An 18676-nucleotide genomic window follows, 5' to 3' on the forward strand; every position below is an offset into this window, starting at 1 on the left:
CAGGTCTCGTGGGTTCATTCACTGCTAACCCGTTCTTTCCTTTTTTTTTTTTTTTCATTTTATTTGAAAGGCAATGAGACAGAGAGACGTGCCCACAAAAGCCAGGGCTGGGCCAGGAGCCAGGAACTTAATCGGGATCCCCCACATGGGTGGCAGGGGCACCAGCACTCGCACCGTCACCGGCCGCCTCGCCTCCCAGGGGGCACATGAGAGGAAGCCGGCTGGGAAGCAGAGGAGCTGGGACACAGAGCAGGTGCTGTGATGCGGGTGTGGGCGTCCCACGCAGCGTCTTTGCTGCGGCACCAAATGCCCTCCCATCACCACCAGTCTCATCCCAGGCTGTCTCAGTCATTGCTGACATCAGAGAAAACACGAGCCACCTGCTGTCCATCTCCTCGGTAGCTCGCTAGCCTGAGACCCTCTGTTGTTCCAAGCCCCAGTGTTCTCACCCACCTCAGGCCGCTGGCGATGGATTGAGTACAATGTACAAGCCAAGGGCCTTGTGGATAAAGGCTCCTGGATCTCAGTGGGGATGAGCTAGTAATGACCCAAAGTCGGAGCCAGTAGGTGGGGAGTCACCCAAGCAGGTGTCTCCGGGCATGAGACCCGCCCACCTCGGGGTGGGGGTGGGGGGTGAGCAGTAAATGTGACAGTGCCCCTGCGGGCTTCGGGCAGCACGGGCTCAACAAATGGTGACAGGGTTGTTCCTGAGCGTGCTCTGGTCGGGGAATCTACCGTGCGCTTTGGAGGGGAGACCTTGCTCTGGACTGCAGTGTGGGGCTCTGGGCTGGTGGGCTGGAATCTTCTGAACTCCTGATCACCTGAGTAAGCAGGACAGATTGCAGGAACGGGGACCCTGGAGGGAAGGAGAAATGGCCATCTCTGAGTTAGGGGCATCCGGCTACACAGACCAGGCTGGGAGGGCACAGGGCCCCAGCAGCCAGGGGGTGGGGGTCTTGCTGGGACCCTGTCCTTCCTGTTGGGAGAACAGCATGTGCCCCTATTTGAGTCTTGATAGAGGATTTATAAAGAGTTGAACAGGAAAGGGGCAGCTTTTAACAGACTGTGGAGCCTCATTCATCTGCCACGTGTTTATGAGGACCTACTCTGCGCTGGCCAGGGTTTTAGATGCTAGGGTGCAGCAGGGGATAAGGCAGGACCCGGGCCTTTGAGAAGCTAACATTCTCATGGGGGCGTCCATGGCCATCACCACCACCGCCAGCAGCAAACATCAAGTTGATGGGAAGCTGTGGGGCGGGGATTGAGGTGAGAGGGATGGACGGAGGCAGCCATGTTAGACTCGGGTAGTGGTGGGTGCTTCTCTGCTGATGGGGTAATTAACCTGCTTAATGGGCACAAAGGAGTGAACCACGTGAAAATCTGAGGTCACAGGACTGCAGACAGGGGAGCAGAATGTGCAGAGGCCCTGAGGGAGGAGCAAGCTTAGCAAATCTGAGGAACACAGCAAGGATTACAGAGAAGAAAAACCATGGTGCCTGTCTTTGTAGAACCAAAGTCCAAAGGCGCACACAGCTCAGCACCAGGCTGTGGGTGGTTTTCATGGAAGAGCTGCAGGTTGTGGAGTAGGAGCAGCTCAGCCCTCCTAAGAGATCAGGGAGAACTGCCTGGAGGAAGCGATATTTTCATCTAGTTTAAGTGACAGACAACAGAAGAGGCAGGGACGGGTTTTCCAGCATATGCAGAGGCCCAGGGTGAGACAGAGCCTGCTGCAGTCATCAGGGGAACTGCAAGTAGCTGAGCGCGGTTGGAGCCCAGAGCTAAAGTATCGGGGTGCAGGGGTGAGACTAGGGGTGTCCTTGACATTTAAGCAGAACAGCCAGTCCTGGCCCTTCCCGAGGGCTCTGGTCACAAAACAGTTAGGCTGCCAAGGGCATTTCAGGGTGGTCAGGAAGGTCAGGGAGGGACTGGAGGCAGGGAGGCCGGCATGGAGAGGAGGGCAAGGAGGACCCACGGCCAGGGCAGTTGCGGTGCTGGGGTACAGAAGGCAAATCCCAAGACTTTACAAAGCAGAGAGGACTGGCCTGGGGACAGCCTGGGAAGCAGGGGGCAAGCAAGAGGGGGGAGCCTTGGAGAGCCCAGGCGAGGATGCAGCCGATGATGTCCTGGCTTGGCGGATGTTGATGTGGGATCTGAGGTCTGACAAGGCCCGGGTCAGTCCTGGCTCGTCCACTTCCGGGGCGTGTGCAGTCACCTCCGCTCCTCTGAGCCTTAGCTTCCCCAGCTTGCAATGAAGACAGCACAGCGCACCTCGAAGAGCTGTTGTGCAGGCTGAGTGCGCGCGCACAGGGAAGCTCCCAGCACAGAGCAGGCACTCAGCCCTCGGCACTTCCCTCCCTCCATCCCTGGCCTTGGGCACCCACTCCACCTCTCCGGGCCTCTGCTTTCTCAACTGTAGGCTGGGCCCAAGAGGGAGGCCTTGCGGCACTGCTAGCAGAAGGTTAAGAACCGAGTGCCCGGGCTCAGGACACACTCCGGGGCAGTGATGGCAAACTCCATGATCTTCTCTGTCTTCCTCTCCAGCAGCAAGAGCGGAGACAGAATGGCGTGGCTGGTGCTGCTTGCCTGCCTCCTCGCGCTCCCTTCGGCCACAGCAGACTGCCTGTCCCGGTGCTCCTTGTGTGCTGTGAAGACCCAGGATGGACCCAAGCCCATCAACCCCCTGGTGCGTTGCAGGCAAGCGGAGGTCACAGGCCTGGGCAGCTGCGCCTGTCTTGGAGACTGGCCCGCCAGGCGGGCTTGTTCTGCCCTGTGGACAGCCTGGGCTCCAGGGGCTGCCTTTGTCCGGCTCCCATCCCCACCCCAGACCTCACCCAGGCCATGATGCAGGTTTCCATGGAGCCTGGTGCCTGGCAACTAGGAGTGCCAGTCATGAGCTGCTGGCTTCTGCACACAGCAGCCCTAGATGAACTTCCAGGGCTTCTCAGTGCTGGGCTGATGGGCCCCTCCTGTCACTCTTGTGGCTGGCACTGTGTCCACCACCCCCAAATGCCAGGACCTGCCTGGCAGGGTCAAAACCTGACCTCTCTCCTGAGTCTTAGCATCTGTCGACCCAGCCTCGTTGGCTTTGCTCTGACTCCAGCTCCCACCAAAAGTGTGGGGGTAGAGGTTCCAAGGATGTAGTGGACACAGCACAGGCTTTGGTCCTGACCCTTACTTGCCCCATGACCCTGGAACTCCCTCTCTGAACCTCGGTTTCATCATCTACAAAATGGGGGTGCTTCCCTACGATTGTGATGGAGAGTACTTAATATACAACCCTAGCCCCTGCTGAGAGGCTGCCCAAACACGCTCTCAGGAAAGCAGGACAACTCATGGCACTGGACTGCCTGGGTTCAAGTTCCAGGACTGGGCATCTTGGCCAACACCAATCTTGTCTCATCACTGTCACAATTCAATTCTCCCAGCAATCCTATGAAGTAGGTACTATTGTCTCCCCAGCCCCAGGCTCGAGGAACCCACGCATGTCCCCTCACCTGCGTGCTTTCTACCATTCTGTATCCCTTTGTGCCTCTCTCCACGGTGTGAGCAGCACTCTTCACACCTGGGAAGGGTAGGGAGAACCGCCCACTGCTCTGGAAGAGGCAGGGTGAGCTCAGAGTGGGATGGGCTCTGGCTTCTACTCCAGGCATTGCACCTGTGCTTGTGTGCCCTTGGGAACGCTGTTGTCCTTTTGCAAGTCTGTTTTCTCCACCCTCACGTGGTCACACAGCCACCTATCTTGATGCACCAATGGGTATCCCAGTGTTTAACGATGTGGTTCATTCGGATCTTCTCAGGCATTGGACAGAGGGCACCAGGGTGGGGACGTGCAGGGTTGCATGGTTTGATGGAGGTGATGTTACCGCTGTGGTTTTTGGGGTCTTTTGCAGATCTGCTCCCTGGAATGCCAGGCTACCCCGCTGCCCTCTGAGGAATGGGAGAGATGCCAGGGCTTTCTGTCTTTCCTCACCCCCTCCACCCTCCAGCTCAATGGCCACGAAGACGTGGAGAGCAAGGTGGCTTTGGAAGAGCCCTATAGTGAGCTGGCCAAGCTCACAGGGCCCTTGCTGCAGGAGCTGGAGACAAGTCAGTTCCTCCCCAACACCCCAACAAAGGAAAACGCTCTGAGCCAGAGCCTGGGAGAGAGACTCCGGGGCCTCTCGGGTGGGCTTGGGGAGGGAGCAGAACCTGAACTCACGGGGGGTGCTCAGCCGCACGACAGCGCTGTGGAGGCAGGTGGCCTCGATTTCCAAGAGGAGGACCCCAAGGTGCAGGTCAAACGCTATGGTGGCTTTTTGCGCAAGTACCCCAAGAGAAGCTCGGAAGCAGCTGGTGAGGGGGAGAGGGTGGGCCACGAGGACCTGTACAAACGCTACGGCGGCTTCCTGCGGCGCATCCGTCCCAAGCTCAAGTGGGACAACCAGAAGCGCTACGGAGGTTTTCTCCGGCGCCAGTTCAAGGTGGTGACCCGGTCTCAGGAGGACCCCGATGCCTACTCTGAAGAGCTGTTCGATGCATAAACACCTCCCCGGCACGGAGTTGAGTCGAGAGCTTCCCCTGACACCTTCCCATCCTCTTGTGTACACCACCACCACCACCACCACCCCCCCCACTGCGCTTAGTGCAGCATTGCCTACAACATAGCCAAGCCCAGCCTCCCTCTCTTCTGCCTGGGAGTGCAGGGTGGGAAGGGTGGAGGTCATCTCCCTAATAGCTCTGGCTCCACCTCTGAAACCGCCACCCACAGCGGCCATTGAGGTTGGTTGTCCTGCCCTGGTCAGGTGAGTCCCCCGCCCCAGGGACCCAGAGTGGCCTGTGCTTCCTATCTGAAGATCTGTGATCTCCAAACTTTACTAATCACCTGGCACTCCAGGAAGAAACAAGAGCACGTAGTAGACACATGTGTCCTAAACCTCCAACTCCTAGCATTGTCTTCCCAAATCTCAAAGGGTCTCCATGTGCATCCCACTCTGGATTACTTTAGGCGAAAAGCTGCAGTGCCGCCTTTTATCAGAGCAAGATTTCGGACCCTGGAGTTCAGTCTTCTAGGGGACTGTAACTCGGTTGTCAGTGTTTAGAAATGCACCTTTTGGAGAACCCAGCTCCTGGACTCATGCTGGTACCCTGGACAGCGCCCAGCGTCTCAGCAGAAGACGGGGAAAGCGGCTTGCCTCCATGGTTGAGAGCCGTTTTCCATCTGAATGCTTACGTGACCAGGCAGTGAGCAAGGCAAAGCAATTTGTTCTGTGCAACACATTCAAAATGTGGACCAGCTCCCTCCGCCCTCATTAAACTAATTAGACGGATGGGTATCCCACTTCTACCCCACAGTGAACTGAGCTGAGTCGAGTTGATGAGGTTAAGCACAGCCATGTTCTTGAGCAGCTGCATTGGCTGCCAAGAATCCAAGCCATCTGGCCCTACATCTGCACTGGGCATTGGCTAAGGGATCCCGAAGCAGCGGCAGAGAGAAAAGGCCCTCTTCAGCCCCCATGATGAGTTTTTCCTCTTAGTGTCTCAGAAGAAAGCCAGAAAGAGGAATGAAATGATTGAGTGTTTGGGGCCAATGAGTTCCCTGGATTCCAATAACCCAGAATCAGAGGTAGAGCCACTGCCTTGGCCCAATGCCTCCTTTTCCATTGGCATTCTCTCTCTCTCTCTCTCTCTCTCCCTCCCTCCCTGTCTCTCTCAGTGTGTGTCTCTCACTGTGTATCTGTCTTGTTCACTCATCCCCAGACTCCAGCTTTTTGACTGGGGCCAGGAGACCAGGCTGGATGGGAGAAGGTCTTGAGTTTGGATACTTTGTAAAAGATGCTGGGAGCCCAGTCTGCATGCACAGCTCCAGGGCTCCTGCAGGGGTTCTGGAAGGGATAGACTGTTGGGGTTACTTTGTGTGCTTTTGAACCATCCCATTAAAGCAATTTCCTTGGAATTTGTTTAGTCCTCCTTGGCCTGTGTGATTTCCTACTCTTCCAGTACAATAAATAAAAGAAATATGCTGATGTCTTGGGGGGTGTGTGTATGCACACACACACATGCAAGCCTCAATCCCAGGGGAGCCGAAAGACCATTCGCAGAACCATGTGCTAAGAAAGGAAGTACACACACACACACACACATTCATCATGTCCACATATACATGCATAAACCCACACAGACATGTGTATTCAGGTAGGAAAGGAAGCAGAGGCTAACAGAGTGCCACAGTCCTAACTTTGAAACCTGGACCTGTGCAACCTTGAGTCATCAAACTCTCTGATGTTGTCTCCTGGGTAAAATGAAGACTGCTTGGACCAGCCTCATGAGCGGCTGTGAGCGCCAGATGGGATCACCTACACAAAGCTCCTTGTACCCAGCAGGTGCTCAATCAGGGAGAGTTTCCTATGTTGTTAAAGGCACAGCAACAAGCTCAAGTGCTCAGGAACCCAAGGTTGGGGGGGGATGTGTGAAAAGAGGGTGCTGCCAAGGGAGTCAGCAACCAGGGAGTCCCAGGGCGCAATTCCAAGGCGTGATGAGCAGAGTGGGAGTCCGAGTGTGCTGTGCTGCGTGCTTAGCCCCTACAGTGGCATCCTTCATCCAGGGGTGTAGACGATGTGCTTTTACGAGTGCACGAGAGACTCTGGCTCCAGACCTCACGGGTTCCATTTGGACACCGGCTTTCCGAGTGACTTTGCAGAAAACCCAGGGTCAAGGGGGTCAGGGAGGCCCCATGCATTTGCTCATTCATCCAAAAAGGGAATACTTGCAGGCCTGCTGTGTGTGGCAGACTTTTGCTTGGGGCTGGCAGTGCAGGAAAATAAAATGGACAAGAATCTCTGCTGTTATGGGACACACAGTGTGGTGAGGGAGACAGAAATAAACAGGCAAACGAACTATGAGTCTGAAGTTAGGAACGGGGGAATTGTGGGGAAGGAAACAGTTGGGGTGTGGACCAAAGGGCAATGGGAGCTGGAGGGGGGCTGGCCTGAGGGTGTGCAGGAAATCCTTCTCTGTGGAAAATTCCATTCTTGCTCCTCACAGCAGCATCAAAGAGGAAGGAGTCAAGGGCTTGGCTTTACCATGACCAAGCACCTGCCCTGCGCCCAAACTGATACATCAGCCGTAAACTTGCTCCAGCATGGCTTATTGATGGAATTTCACAACCTAGTTCTACTCCTTAATGATTCAGTGTTGGAAAGTTCTTTTTTTTTTTTTTTAAAGAGATTTATTTATTTGAAAGGCAGAGTTACAGAGAGAGAGGGAGACAGAGAGAGCTCTTCCATCCACTGCTTCACTCCCTGAATGGCTACAACAGCCCAGATTGGGCCAGGCCAAAGCCAGGAGCCAGGAGTTCCACCTAGATCTCCCACGTGGGTGGCTGGGGCAACACCTGGGCTATCATTTGTTGCCCTCCCAGGCACATTAGCAGGAAGTTGGGTCAGTAACAGAGCAGCCAGGGCTCACACTGGCACTCTGATATGGGATGCTTGCCTTGAATCTGTGGCTTAACCTAGCACACCACAACACCTGTCCCAGAAATTTCCATCGTTTGCTAGGTTGAAGTTTAGGTTTCTGTCATTTTTATCCACTGGGCCCCGACCCTGCTGTCTCCAAGTCTAGGAGCTTCTGTAGGGAAGAATTTTCCATCACTTGCAAACAATTGACTCCTATGTATCTCGAATGTTTTACACAAATGGAAAAACCAGGCAGCTTGCTGGCTCACATAAATGAAAAATCCAGGCATATCAGCTGCAGGTAGAGTTGGGTCAAGGGGCTGAACAAGGACATCACTAGGCTCCTCCTTATGCTGGATTAATTCCAAGTCTCCATGTCCTTGAAAGAAGCTAAAAGAAGCTCCAGGGTGCATCACGCACGGTCAAGTCCTGCGCGCTGTTTTCAAAGCTTCCATTGCTCCTCATTGGCCATGGCTGGGTCACGTGTCCCACCCTGAGCTAACACCCAGTGCTGTGGACAGATTTACAAGATGCTCTGGTCGGTAAGGCCCAAATGTCATGGACACCATGGGAGCCAGGGATGGAGTTAGGGAGGGGGTTCTCAAGAAGAGTGTGTTTCTCAGTAGAGCAGGAACAAATTCCAGATCACTCAGCAGCAGATGCTCACCCCTTAGTGAGCAAAGGGGCATGGTGGGGCCTGGGGCCAGCAGGACGGAGAGCTTCTGTCGTGGGGAACATGGGGCCAGAGCAGCCAGGTTCTGGTTTTCAGGAGGACACAGACATCTGGATCTGCATATGATGTCTCTCTGTTTTCCAATGCAGGCAAGTCATTGTTCTAAAAAGTACTGAGTCAGGAACCGGCACTGTGGCATAGTAGGCTAAGCCTCCGCCTGTGGTGCCAGCATCCCATATGGGTGCTGGTTCGAGTTCCAGCTGTTCCATTTCTGATCCAGCTCTCTGCTTTGGCCTGGGAAAGCAGTAAAAGATGGCCCAAGTCCTTGGGCCCCTGCACCCATGTGGGAGACCTGGAAGAAGCTCCTGGCTCCTGGCTTCGGATCAGCTGAACTCTGGCTGTTGCAGCCATTTTGGGGGAGTGAACCAGTGGATGGACGATCTCTTTCTCTCTCCTCCCTACCCCACCTGTAACTCTACTTCTAAAATAAATTTTTAAAAATATTTTTTAAAAAAGTACTGAGTAGGACAAAGCAGAACATGCTTAGTGTGAGACACATCTGTTTTGTGACTTCCTTTCAAATTTTCTCATTATTTATTTATTTTTAAAGATTTTTATTTATTTGAAAGAGTTACAGAGAGATCTTCCGTTTGCTGATTCACTCCCCAAATGGCTGGAACAGCCAGGGGAGGGCCAGGCCAAAGCCAGGAGTTCCATCCAGGTCTCTCACATGGGTGCAGAGGCCCCAAGCACTTGAACCATCCTCTGCTGCTTTCCCAGGTCTTAGCAGGGAGCTGGATCAGAACAAAAGCAGCCAGGGCTGGAACCAGGGCCCATGTGGCACTGCAGATGGTGGCTTAACCCACTGCGCCACAGCGCTGGCCCCTCCTCTCTCTCTCTCTCTCTCTCTCTCTCCCTCCCTCCCTCCCTCCCTCCCTCCCTCTCTCCCTCCCTCTCTCTCTCTCTCTCTCAAAAATTTATTTAATTTATTTGAAAGACAGAGTTACAGAGAGAGGTAGAGCCAGAGAGAGAAGAGACAGAGGTCTTCCATCTGCTGGTTCACTCCCCAAACGACCGCAATGACCAGAGCTGAGCTGATGCGAAGCCAGGAGCTTCTTCTAGTTCTCCCACATGGGTACAGGGGTCTAAGCACTTGGACCATCTTCCACTGCTTTCCCAGGCCATAGCAGAGAGCTGGATGGGAAGTGGAGCAGCAGGGACTTGAACCGGCACCCATATTAGATGCCGGGACTGTAGACCGGGGCTTTAACCCATTGCGCCACAAAGCCAGCCCCTCCTTCTCATTTTTTTTTTTAAGATTTTTGTTTATTTATTTGACAGGTAGTTACAAACAGTGGGAGAGAGACAGAAAAAAAGGTCTTCCATCTGCTGGTTCACTCCCCAAATGGCCACAATGGCTGGAGCTGCGCCGATCTGAAACCAGGAGCCAGGTGCTTCTTCTGGGTCTCCCACATGGGTGCAGGGGCCCAAGGACTCGGGCCATCTTCTACTGCTATCCCAGGCGACAGCAGAGAGCTGGACCAGAAGTGGAGCAGCTGAGACTAGAACCGGCACCCATATGGGATGCCGGTGCCGCAGGCAGAGGATTAACCAAGTGAACCATGGCACCAGCCCCTCCTCATTTTTCAAATGAGAAACATCCCTTTATTTTTTTAAATTTTTTGTCCATAATTGAGATTTTATTGGTGTTGAGAATCAGCACACACATTTAAATTTGTATGCAATTCTTAACATACATACCAAAAAGTTAAAAAGCCATGAATTGAAACATCCCTTTGAACATCTTCTCTCCTCCCGTAGGCAGTGGCTCCTGGAATCCTGCTGTGCCGGTCTCCCTTTTCTGGACTGACCGCTCTTGTTCGAGAGGAGATGTCCATAGACGTGGCAAAGACCACACGCAGGGGCCACGGAGACTGGGCTCAGACCTGACTCCTTGGGTGACTCCAGGCAAGCCACTGCCCTCCACGCGGCCTCAGTTTCCCATCTGTCAAATGGGGAGAGAAAGCCTGAGAGCCCTGCAGCCATAGGAAGTCTGCTGCACTCCTGACACACAGAGATGCGAGGCCTTCGAGGTGTTTCCAACCTCACCCGAGTGCGGAGCACACCTGTTGGAGGCACAGAATTCTGCTGGGGGCCAGCGCTGTGGTGCAGTGGGCTAACGCCCTGGCCTGAAGTGCTGACATCCCATATGGGCGCTGGTTCTAGTCCCGGCTGCTCCACTTCTGATCCAGCTCTCTGCTGTGGCCTGGGAAAGCAATAGAAGATGGCCCAAGTCCTTGGGCCCCTGCACCCGCGTGGGAGACCCGGAAGAAGCTCTTGGCTCCTGGCTTCAGATCAGTGCGGTGCCGGCCGTTGTGGCCAATTGGGGAATGAACCATCGGATGGAAGACCTCTCTCTCTCTCCTCTCTCCTCTTTTTGTGTAACTCTGACTTTCAAATAAATTAATTAATTAAAAAAAATTCTGCTGGTGGTGAGAAGGTGACATAAAAGGATGTGACAACGGAGCCATGTCATGGTGCTGGAAGGTGAAGGGTGTCAAGTGTGTAGTGCTCACACGCGCACACACCTGTGTGAGCGCCATGCCTCAGCCCCCCACAGGGTTCAAGGGGATCATTTTAATGAGCTACTTCGGGGGACGGAGAACCAGCCAGCGCTGGAATTGGAATGAAAGCATCACCGGCCTTTTCTGGGTAGACGCCTAAGGCTGCCGTGCAGCCATTCCGGAGCAGGCCCTGCCTAAGAGATGCCAGCACCCCGGGAGCCTCACAAAGCATGTCGCTAATTAGCACACGGTTTCCACGACAACACCGTACGCCATCACTCGTGAGCAAAGCCTTGTCATAATGATCATGACAGTCATTATGAGCCCTTGGCCTGGGACCACCCCTCCCCCCCTCCAGACGCCCAGCCCTGCACACAGACGAGCAGCCTGTCTGTTCATTAAGGGCCCCCGAGTGAAGGGACTAAAAACCCCACGACAGTGCGGAGAACAAAGGTTCCCTAGCGGATGTCATCTTGGCGCTGCTGACGCATGCGCTGGGCCCGCGTCACCTCCCGCCAGCCACGGGATTTATCACAGGGCACTCTAATTACTCCTGTGATAGCGACATGTGCACCCAGTTGGCCCCCACTCTATTGTCTTGCCCCTGTCTCACTGGAGCCAAGCCCCATTATTCTTGTCCCCAAGGCTCCCCTCATCCTTTGTCACCTCTGCCGTGAAGTGTGCCTTCTGGAAACGCTTCCTTGTCCTCTTCCCTGTGATTGACAAGATCAAGGTCATCTTTGAACTTGGGCAAAAGTCCCGGTTTAAGAGTCTGGGGCCTAGGGCCAGGGGCCTGAGGACGGTCCCTGCTCTGCTCACTGGCTGTGCCAGGCCAGCTGTCACCTCTCCACTTCTGCAAGACGAGCTTGATGCTGTCCCCAGGTCTGCGTCCTTTCAGGAGCTCACCTGTCCCTAACACCTGCCTCGGGGCACTAACCGAGCCTCAGCTTCCTTGTCTTATGGCAAGGGTGGTGATGCACCCAGGTGCAGAGGGAATCACATGAGAAGCCACGTGACAGTGTCCAGCCCGGCGTAGTCCCACAGCCAAGGCAATTGCCCTCCCCACCTGAATTTATCCAATTTTTGATGGACATATGTTGAGCACCTGTTGTGTACCCTGTGCTAAGCTAGGGACAAGGGATTCAGCAAAGCTCCCACTTGCTGGGACTCCCTTGTGGGTGGGGGAGACCTGTGACCCATAAATGAGCGCAGGGGGCTCAGGGCTCTGGAGATTTCAGTGCAGGGAGGGGAGAGAAAGGCCAGGGTTTGCGAGCGGCGGCAGGTGGTGTGGTCACTCACAGGGGCACAAAGGCCTCCCTGGGGGGAACGGTGCAGGAGGTGCAGGGAGGTGAGGGAGCCTCGCGTGGCTGCGTGGGAGGGAAGAGCATTTCTGGCAGAGGGAACAGAAAGCACAAAGGCCTGGAGGAGGTGGTGGGGTTGTTTGTGTACAGAGGAGCCAGGAAGGCAAGGGGAGGAGCCAGAGCGGAGGGGAGGAGCCGCGGCTGCAGACCAGAGCATGGGGGCCACCTGCTGTCATGGGGGCCACCCGCTGTCAGCGCTGTCTTTACACGGTTACCCCAGGCCACCGTGGAGCCTGCCTTAAGGCTCAAAGCATCCCGGGGTAGCAACTTCTAATGTTGTTGCCCAACTAGCACATGAGGAAGGGGAACTGCATTTAAAGGGATGGCGCTGGCCGTTACATGGGGAGCAGGTGGCAGGGCACGGAGGGGACAGTTCCATATCCTACTGGGGAATGGCACCCTCCAAAGTGAATGCGAGAGATTGGGGGTCCCAGGAATGGCACGGGGGCTTTTCTTTCTTGGGGTCAAAGGCCTGGATATGGGGCAGCCGTTTGGGGGCAGCAGTGAGGTCACAGCTTTGGGGCGGCAGCATCCCAGTCGGATCGTCTGGTTCCCGCACACTCTGCTCCCGATCCAGCTCCCTGCTAATGCGCACCCTGACAGCAGGTGACAGCTCAAGTGCTTGGGTCCCTGCCACTCATGCAAAAGACCCAGATTGAGTTCTGGGTTCCTGGCTTCAGCCTGGCCCAGTCCTGGCTGTTGTAGGCATTTGGGGACTGAACCAGCAGATGGAAGATCTCTCTCTCTTTAAAAAAAATTGGGCATGGTCACAGTGTTTCTCCTTATCCCTTATCGAGCAGCCAAGGGTGTGGGACCTGCGGCTCCTCAGGCAGGCCAGGTCCCCGCATGCTGTCAGTGGTGTGGGAATGCCTTGCATGTGAGGATTTAGCCTGCAGAAGCCCACGTGGAGTCCCCATCTTCCCCTCCCCTCTCAGCCTGGAGAAATGTGGCCTCGTGGTTTGGACTTTCGGGGAGAAAAGCCTCTGCCTTGGGACTTGCTTTGCATAAGAGCTGCATCCTTTGGAAGTGCATAAATCACATTTTTGCAAATCAAATTGTATTTTAATGTTCTGGGGAATATTGCGACTCCATTTCCTTATTGATTTTACAGACTACAACATCAGTGTGTCTTGCCCATTTAGGGGAAAAAAAAAAAAAACAAACAGAAAAGCATCAAGAATGTTCCTGTGAAATTGACCGGTGGCCGAGGATCAGACAGGGAACGTGCACTGAGCCCCTACCCTGGGCCGGGACAAGGATCAGTGCCTGTGTGGCCTCTGCCCTTGGGGACTTCCCAGTGCGGCATCGTCACCCTCACAGAGCAAATAACACAGTGGGGAAGCAGTGAAGATTCCATCTAGGAGGGTGGGCAAGAAAGGGGGGTGCTGCGGGTGTGGGGGGTGGAGGCTGGTTGGTGGGGGCTGGGAGGGCCTCATGAGGAGGTCTCTGAAGCAGAGACCCGAGGAGGAGCAGGAGAGAGCTGGCGTGCATGGTGGGGGCAGCCTGATCATGCAAGACCTGCCGGCTGTGTTGTGATGTGCAGGCTCCGTCTCGGGAACTAGGGCAGCATTCGGGGCTCGGAGTGCGGGGTCAGAGTTCTCTAGAACACACTTACGCTTGAAGTCCCACCAGAAAGTCCCCCAGATGGCCCCTTTGATCTCACCCCCCGGGGACACAGCAGTGATCTGTGTTCCGTGAGTCCGCTCCCCGGGGAGGCTGCTCGGCCAGGCCTCTGAACACGTGCTAGGCTTTTCTCCCATGACGTCATCCGCCTGAAGCACTTGTTGTACAGTCATTTTAAAATCTGCATAATCACAATAGCATACAGATTGGATGGACTGTAATGCACTTAAGCATTTCCTGATTAAGTACTCCTCCGCGGGGGTGTTCCATGGTTGCCTCTTTGCTCTGGTGTTCCTTTTAAAAATAGCTTTAGTTTACTCTCATTGTACTCGAAAAGCAGAGAGATAGGGGTGGCGGGGGTGGGGGCTCGTGGAGAGAGCTCTAGCATCTACTGGTTCACTCCCCAAACGCCTGCAACAACTGGGGCTGGGCCAGGCTAAGGTCAGGAACCTGGACTTCAATCCAGGTCTCCATGTGCGTGGCATGGACCCACGTGCTTGAGCCCTCACTGCTGCCTCCCACGGTGAGCGTCTGCAGGAAGCCGGAATTGGAAGCAGAGCTGGGGCTTGAATGCAGGTGCTCTGACCTAGGATGCAGGCATCCCAGGCAATCTCCTAACAGCTGTGCCAAAGGCCAGCCCCTCTGGGCTCATGAATTCGTTAAATTTATTTATTTATTTATTTATTTATTTGAAATGCAGAAAGAGAGAGAGAGATCTTTTATTTGCTGGTTCACTTTCCAAATGCCTACAGTAGCCAGGGTTGGGTCAGGCAGAAGCCAGGAACCAAGAATTCCACTGGGTTCTTCCAGGAGGCTAGCAGGGACCAAAGTAGGTGAGCCGTCATCTATTGCCTTCAGGGTCCACATTAGCAGGAAGCTGGGTTGGAAGCAGAGGTGGGACTCGATCCCAGGCACGCTGACAGGGGAGGTGGGTGTCCCCACTGGCAGCCCACCCCAGTGTCGTAATTAATAGCATCTCTGTCACTTGTAAAAGAGTCTAGATAAGAAGTCCTCTTCCTTTGTTTTTGTTTTTTAAGATTTATTTATTTTTTACTTGAGAGTCAGAGTTACACAGAGAGAGGAGAGGCAGAGAGAGAGAAAGAGAGAAAGGTCTTCCACCCGTTGGTTCACTCCCCAGTTGGCTGCGACGGCCGGAACTGCGCCGATCCGAAGCCAAGAGCCAGGAGCTTTTTCCAGGTCTCCCACGCGGGTGCAGGGGCCCAAGGACTTGGGCCATCTTCTACTGCTATCCCAGGCCATAGCAGAGAGCTGGATTGGAAGTGAAGCAGCTGGGACTAGTACCGGCACCCACATGGGATGCCGGCGCTTCAGGCCAGGGCAATAACCCGCTGCGCCACAGCGCCGGCCCGGAAGTCCTCTCCCTAAGGAAAAGCGTTTGAGTTGCTTCCATTCTCATCATGGTGCTGGCAATAACCCTGTGATCCACAGACTTTGGCCAGTCAGCCTAAGCAAACGTTCGGTCACAAGCAGGCATTGCCAAGAGGTGGTCACGTCACCTTGGCCCAGCTTCGGATGGCCTCAGCCTCCCGCTGCAGCACCGCCCTCCACTTAGCACCTGCCATGAATCCGACAGCCTTTGCAATGACTTCTGTGCACAGAGCTGATGTAAGGAGGGAAGTTTGCGTGATGAGCATGACCGGAAAACCGGTGTTAGAGTCCATGAATGGAAGCAGCAATCCCAGGAGCCTGAGGACGAGGAGGCTGGGCCCAGGGAGGTTTCCCAGCAGTGGAGGGTGGAAGAGATGAGCAGCAGGCCGAGCCTTTCTCTGCAATGGAAGCCCAAGGTGTCAAAGGGCACAGAAAGCTGTCTCCCTCTGGGGCTCTGGGTGGCCTCGCTCAGGGAGGTGTGCACCTTGTGAGGCTGGGGCCACCTCCCATCAGGACAGGTTTGTGCCCTGCGGTCATGAGCTTAGAATTTGTCCCAAGGGTTCTAAGCATGAGGGTGGCCTGTCTACACCTTGTCCCCGTGGAGTGGGTGTAGCCCTGTGCTGCTACAGACCCATTCACTCACCACGGGGTCTAAGCACCAGCCTCCTATGCCGTGCTGCTCCCCGCTAGAGGACGAGACGGGAACAGATAAAATCCTGGTGTAACTTTGGGGATCCTAAGTGCTGTAAGAGCCTTCATTTTTATGTATTTGCTTTTTATTTGAAGGAGACGCAGATCGTGCATCCAGCGGTTCACTCCCTCAAATGCCCACAACAGCCAGGGTTGGGCTACGTAGAAGACAGGAGGCTGGGGCTCCATCCAGGTCTCCCACATGGGTGGCAGTGGCCCTCTAGGGATGCATCAGGAGGGAGCTGGATCAGAAGGGAAGAAGCCAGGACTTGAACCAGACACTGATACGTGGTGCAGCTGTCCCAGGTCACTGCTTGACCATTGTGCCAAATGCCTGTGCCAGAGCTTTAATTTTTAAAAAGATTGATCGATTTTATACAGCAAAATTGGGTGAAATTACAGCATTCTCATACCCCTGTTCTGCCTTGCCTGGGTGCACACAGCCTTCCCTGTTGGTAACGTAGGTTGAACATTTGCTGATACATTGTTAGGGCTTACTCCCTGTGCTGGGTGTGCTGGGGGCCTGCTGGAAAGATGAGGTCCCGGCCCTAACATCAGAGTCCTGCCGAATGACAGTGATGGTCCCACTGCCCTAGACGGTGCTCTGATGCTTCAGACCCCGACTGTCAGTCTCTTGCAACTACACATCTATTTTTTTTTAAATTTATTTATTTGAAAAGCAGAGTTACAGAGAGGCAGAGCAGAGAGAGAGAGAGAGAGTCTTCCATCTGCTGGTTCACTCCCCAGATGGCCACAATGACCAGTGCTGCGCTGATCCGAAGCCAGGAGCTTCTTCCAGGTCTCCCATGTGGGTGCAGGGGCCCAAGGACTTATCTTCCACTGCTTTCCCAGGCCATCAGCAGGGAGCTAGATCGGAAGTGGAGCAGCCAGGACTTGAACCTGTGCCCATATGGGTTGCTGGCACTGCAGGCAGTGGTTTTACCCATTATGCCACAGCACTGGCCCAACCAGTCATCTTTTTGCTCTCTCCCTGGCTGCACTGCCCCAGCATGCCATAGAGCTGGAACCCTGCAGGGTGTAGACTTCCAGGCTGGCCCTTCTCACTTAGTGATACGCAGCTGAGGTTCTCCGTGTCTTCATGGCTCGGTCGCTCATTTCTTTTGATGACCGAATAATATTCCGCCGGCTGGGTGCTTCCCTGTCTGTCCACTCACCTGCTGCAAGGGCTCTCAGGTGCTCCCAAGTGTGGGCAGTATGGATGAAGATGCAGTTTACATTTGTGTGCAGGATTTTGTGTGGACATATGCTTTTTCAATGAAGGGCTTTGATGTTTATTAAAATAAGAATTTAATTATGTAATTTTTATTACCTTTGATGGGTAGGAATGAGACAGGCCAGAGTGGTTCTTTTGTCCAAATAGGGATGATTTCTCTGGAGAGATGAGATTTAAACTAAGATCTGAGGATGGGGAGGGAGTCGGCCATGAGAGAGCTGAGGGGAGAGCAACTCCGGAACAAGGAACACAGGTGCAAAGGCCCTGGGGTGGGGACACACCGGGCAGCTTGAGGGGCAGCAGCTGGGCCACACGGCTGTGGCAGGGGAAGGAGAACATAGAAGCCCAGCAGACCTTCGGGCCCCCATGAGCAGCTGAGACTTCACCGATGCCCCGGGAAGCCATCTGGACCCCCACGCAGGGAATGAGGGGTTGGGAACCATCAGGTGCCTCCAGGCGGAAGCTCAGAGCTCTCCCAGCAATCCCATGAGTCTGTCCCCATTTTGCGAATAAGAAAACTGAGGCTCCCATTGCTTGTCGAGCATGACCTCAGGGAGGTGCAGCCCAGAGCCTGGAAAGAGAGAGACGCAGAATCCAAGGGGAGCCACTCAAACATCTCTGGGAGCTGCAGCCTAGGCAGACAGAAAGCGCAAGAAACAGCAGCAGAATTCAATTAGGCAATAAAGAGATTAGCAGAGGAAGCCAGCTTTGACCTCGTGGGCAAGGGGCGAGGGGCGGGCCAGGCAGGGAGGGGCTGCCGTCGCAGATCAGATGGGAATTAGGTAATGCTGCCGCTGGAATCTAATTGTCCCCAAGGCCAACCTCTTCAGAGGAAATGGAGTCCCTTGTTGGCATGGCAACCAATTAAAAAAGGGCTCACAGCTGGTCCATGGGCAGGGCAAGGGACTCGCCCCAGTTACGGAGGTATCTTGCCCAGCAAGAGTCTCTGGTCCGCAGGGGCGCAGTATCGGTTCACCCCAGACCCCGGACGATCACGTCCCCACCAAGATCAAAGTCGGCTTCTCCTGGAAGAGCCAGAAGCGGACAGCCAGGCCTGGGAACACTCAGGGGCTGAAAACCGCTGTCTGGCCCGGACGGACCCACTCCAGTGCCTGCAGCCGATGCCCCCTGCTCAGAGACCCTTGCCCTCTGGTTGTACAGCGGGTCAGGCTGCTATTTCCAACGCCGGCACTCCATAGGAGCCCCTGTTCCAGTCCCAGCTGCTCCTCTTCCGACCCACTCCCTGCTAACACGCCTGGGAAAGCAGCAGAAGATGGCCCAAGTTCTTGGGCCCATGCACCCACATGGGGGACCCGGATGAAGCTCCAGGCTCCGGGCTTCAGCCTGGCCCAGCCCCACTGTGGCCATTTGGAGAGTGAACCAGTGGTAGAAAACCTCTCTTGCCCAACCCTCCCACACCTGTAAATCATGAAAAAAAAAAAAAAAAAAAAAACAAAGAAGAGAGTAAGTCACAGTTGAAGGCCAGGTGCAGGGGAGGGGAAGAGACGTCATCCCATGGTGGGAAGAGGGAGGAGCACAGCTCCCGGGAGGGAACTTTCTGGAAGCACTTCTCCCCGGGGACCTCAGACACCAGATCCTGTCAGCTGCTCACTTCACCGACCCTGGCCCTCCGCGTCCACAGTCACAGCTGGAGTCCAACCATTGCACTCCTGGACCAGGCAGCAAGGCAGAGAAGGGGCAGACAAGGA

General features: G+C 54.8%; 1 protein-coding gene across 1 annotated transcript; it reads left to right on the forward strand.

Moving 5' to 3' along the window:
- Window positions 1-2560: 2560 nt before the first annotated feature.
- On the forward strand, window positions 2561-4520 carry PDYN (prodynorphin). The gene is made up of 2 exons (XM_062202304.1): window positions 2561-2683; window positions 3891-4520. The coding sequence occupies exons 1-2, from the start codon at window positions 2561-2563 to the stop codon at window positions 4518-4520; spliced, it is 753 nt and encodes a 250-aa protein (XP_062058288.1).
- Window positions 4521-18676: the final 14156 nt, after the last annotated feature.

Source organism: Lepus europaeus, chromosome 10 (assembly GCF_033115175.1).
Source record: "Lepus europaeus isolate LE1 chromosome 10, mLepTim1.pri, whole genome shotgun sequence".
Taxonomy (NCBI): Eukaryota; Metazoa; Chordata; class Mammalia; order Lagomorpha; family Leporidae; genus Lepus; species Lepus europaeus.